At 41.8% G+C, this 3,421-nt stretch overlaps 1 protein-coding gene across 4 annotated transcripts in view; it reads right to left on the reverse strand.

The window, feature by feature from the left end:
* Window positions 1-3,421, reverse strand: part of LOC104721406 (SAC3 family protein B-like) — a 9,796-nt gene that overhangs the window by 1,041 nt on the left and 5,334 nt on the right. For 2 of the 4 annotated variants that reach the window (XM_010439486.2, XM_019244702.1), the window contains exons 14-20: window positions 3,265-3,396; window positions 3,097-3,188; window positions 2,915-3,008; window positions 2,731-2,823; window positions 1,749-2,629; window positions 1,559-1,676; window positions 518-1,475 (exon numbers count right to left, since the gene is read on the reverse strand). In XM_010439486.2, coding sequence (XP_010437788.1) covers window positions 518-1,475; window positions 1,559-1,676; window positions 1,749-2,629; window positions 2,731-2,823; window positions 2,915-3,008; window positions 3,097-3,188; window positions 3,265-3,396 — 2,368 coding nt within the window. Of the gene's footprint in view, window positions 1-281; window positions 1,476-1,558; window positions 1,677-1,748; window positions 2,630-2,730; window positions 2,824-2,914; window positions 3,009-3,096; window positions 3,189-3,264; window positions 3,397-3,421 lie in introns of all 4 variants that reach the window. The other 2 variants (XM_010439412.2, XM_019244704.1) reach the window with 2 other exon arrangements.

Consider the following 3,421-nt stretch of genomic DNA (forward strand, 5'->3'; position numbering starts at 1 on the left):
ATCATTTCATGAAGCAATGGAATATTTGGAGGAGAAGATTGGTATGATGCATCTTCAGACAAGAATTTATCTGCGTAGCTTGAAGTTGACATGGTGAGATCAGACTTCAGTACGTAAGCTGAGGAAGACGATGAATCAGACAAACCCATTATCCGCCAGTTGAAGATCCTCTGGAAGATACCAATCCATCTCGGGATGATATGGTAGCGGCTTGAGTTATGGAGTTCGAGTCTAGTGTTTCTTTCGAGCATCACTCCTGTTTCTTTGGTAGCTAATGAGACTCCCATAAGATTGCTTCTCTGTGTTAAGTACTCAACTAAGCATCCCTCGAGTCGTTGCGTATGGTTCTCTATCTCAGTACGAGAAGCACATCCTAAGGTTAACCATGTCAAATCATCTTTAAAATATGGGAGCTTACAATTCTCTAGCACGGAATTAAGTGGTTCGATGTTCTCTGCACTGCTCCAGTCCAGGTTGGGGAGATACCGCTGCACCATTAGACGTTCTTTTCTATTACCCTCGAGTAACATTGTCTCGGGGCAAGGCCAACCGATAGGATTTGCTTCAGCAGCAGAAGTGATGTTTCTTTGGGATGTTTCCAATGCGTCGTTGAAGGCTGATATGCAGATGTTAGGACCAACTTCCTGATCTGGCATCTGCTTAAGCAACTCCAGGGAAAAACTGAAATGGGTCAGAACCAGTTCGCGAGGTTTAACATGATGAAGATTCGGTTGCAGCGGTGAATTGCTCGCCAGCCATTTAATCCCATCTCTTAGCCGTGAATCGTTGAAAAAATGAACTTCCTGTCCTTTTTGGGACTTATTAGCAATAGAAACTATGGAAAAGCTTGCAATCTTTGATTTGTTAATATCATTGAGACCAAGCCCCGAGACGATACCAGTATCAGGCTCCATGCGTTCCCCATTGCATGAGCTGATCACTACAAGCAGGGGAAGAACTGAACCACAGGGTACTGATTCAAGAATGCGGTTAAGCTGTTCTCTCTGGAGATTCAAAGGGAGGCCTCCAGATGCAAGGAAAAGGACTGCACTTGCACCACGTGTTGTTTCACATATATCATTATCAGCCTCCACATCCCTAGCTACTGAGAGACAGCATGTGAAATCTGAATCAGACCTATTTGCAACCCATTTGTTCCATACCGACACACCAGGAGCTGAAAATAGCAGATTATCATCGTTGAGACTATGTTCTGCATTAGGCATAAGCTTTGACGATAACCATCGACTGGCTGCTGAATGCGTAACCTGACTTGCAGAAGATGCTGTGTTTACTGATTCAGTCTGAGTACATAAGATGACCTTCCAGCATATGCATTTTGATTCTGGATTCCTTCCAACTAGTATATCAGCTATCACATCTGAAATATTCAGCCTTGACCATGATTTTTCATGTTCTTCAAATCTTCTCCTCATGGCTTGATCAATGTCAAACTCACCACACGCCCTTGATTGCTGTGTATGAAGAGAGAAAACCGATATTAGACTACCAACCTCAATAGTACATGCCTTTTAAGACTTCTATTGCTGAAACTTACATCAGTTTTGCTAAATCGGATAGGAGTACCCAGGGATAGTGAATTCAGTGCAGCAGCTGCTGCTAACTGTCGATGCTCCCGCAATTCACTTTTTCGTGACGCCCACCGCTTCCATAATCTGCAAAGATTATTAGAGAAAAGATAAAACTACCCTAAACCAATTGTCAATTTGCATGAGGAGCTGACAAACCTTATGATCAACTTGAGTTTTGCCTTCGCCACTTCCTCATCATACTGATTTACGATGACCCCATTCTCATCCTCGTCTTCCTGTTCAATGTCATGGAAGTTCTTTTCCAAGGTACTGATAATTGCAGCTTCAGGTACTGGTTCTTCCAAAGCATATTCTTTTCCCACACTTGTCGAAGACTCTGCAATTGTAGTTACAGGCCCAATCTCCATTGGCATAGACTTCGGACTTTGTTGCAAAGCTGGTCCAGGCACAAGATTCGTATGTAAATCCCCTGCAATTGGAAATTTAATTTCCCCAGGAGACATATCAATACTATGGTCATTAGGTTGCTTTTCCAAATTCCAGGATTTAGTTTGAGGAAATCCAGTGGAACCAAAAGGAGAATATAGCTTCACGGGAGAATGAAATCCACCAGCTGATGTAATGTCATTTTGTTTCTGTTGATGCTCCACTGGATTTATAACAGATGGCCCCACTGGATTTATAACAAATGTCCCCGCTGGCTTGTCCTCCTCTGGTAGGAGGGTTGTCTTGAAGTCAGTCATTTCTTTATCAACTAGACGCATGGGTGTTTGTTTCTTAAGACTTCGAGCAGGCGGCATTTCCTGTTTATGGGGGGTAATACATGGTTGATGTCCTTTAAATGCTTCTGTGAGCAAGGAGGGCAATGGAGAGGGAGTAGAAACATCTTCCTCTATTGATGGAGCAGAAACATCTTCCACTATGGTTCTTGACTTTTTCATGTGAACAAGTTTTGAGCATTTTGTTTTGTAATCCTTATCAACATGGAGAAACAGATCATCCTTTACCATATATGGCTCTTCAAACACTTTTATTGAAAAGCCATGGTACTCTAACAGGGCTTCTATGTCTTCTTCCTGAATTCCATCACCAGAAGAAAAATGTAAGACCTCTAGCAACTTCTCTGTGATAGATCAAAAAAGGAATACACCAAGCAACGAACTGATGGAAGAAATACCTCCATCCCTATCCACTTTGACGTATCTGAAACTGGGAGACCCTGATTCTGTTGAAGACCCGAGTGAAGAGAAGCGAGTGCTTGAGTTCTTAACTGATGCAACAAAATAATGCTTAGATCTCAGTGAATCAATCACACATCAACAGTATTAGCTTGTATACCCACAAAAGATATAAGCACTTACCTTTGAAAAATGAGCATGCATTAAACATGCTTGAAGATAGCTTGCTTTCCGTGCAAGGCGAAAGAAGGCGATGAAATTGCCAGTTCTGCAAGCTCTGTTATTTCACAACTGGTATCAATACTTAGATCCAGTTAACAAACTAACAACCAGAAAAAGAAAAAAAAAAAAATTCAAGGAACAACCTGGCTACACTGCGGGCAAAGAGAACTTCCGAAGTTTGCCTTATTTCTGGAGTCATATTGGCAAGATCAAGAGAAAGCTCTGAAGGTTCAACCTAACAACACGAATTTATTGTCGGGTTAAGAACTTAGCCAAAATTCTGACCGCAAATTTTACCCAGAAGGACTTACCTTATATCCAGGATGCTTGTCGAGTTTGAGAAGAGCATAATAGCCACGAAACTCTTTCTCTGTAGGAATAATTATACCTTTCTTCCTGTGATCATCATACATTTGAAACAACTCCACAGATGTCTTGTTCATCTGCTCAATATTCAAGTGGGCATCA

Source organism: Camelina sativa, chromosome 1 (assembly GCF_000633955.1).
Source record: "Camelina sativa cultivar DH55 chromosome 1, Cs, whole genome shotgun sequence".
Lineage (NCBI taxonomy): Eukaryota > Viridiplantae > Streptophyta > Magnoliopsida > Brassicales > Brassicaceae > Camelina > Camelina sativa.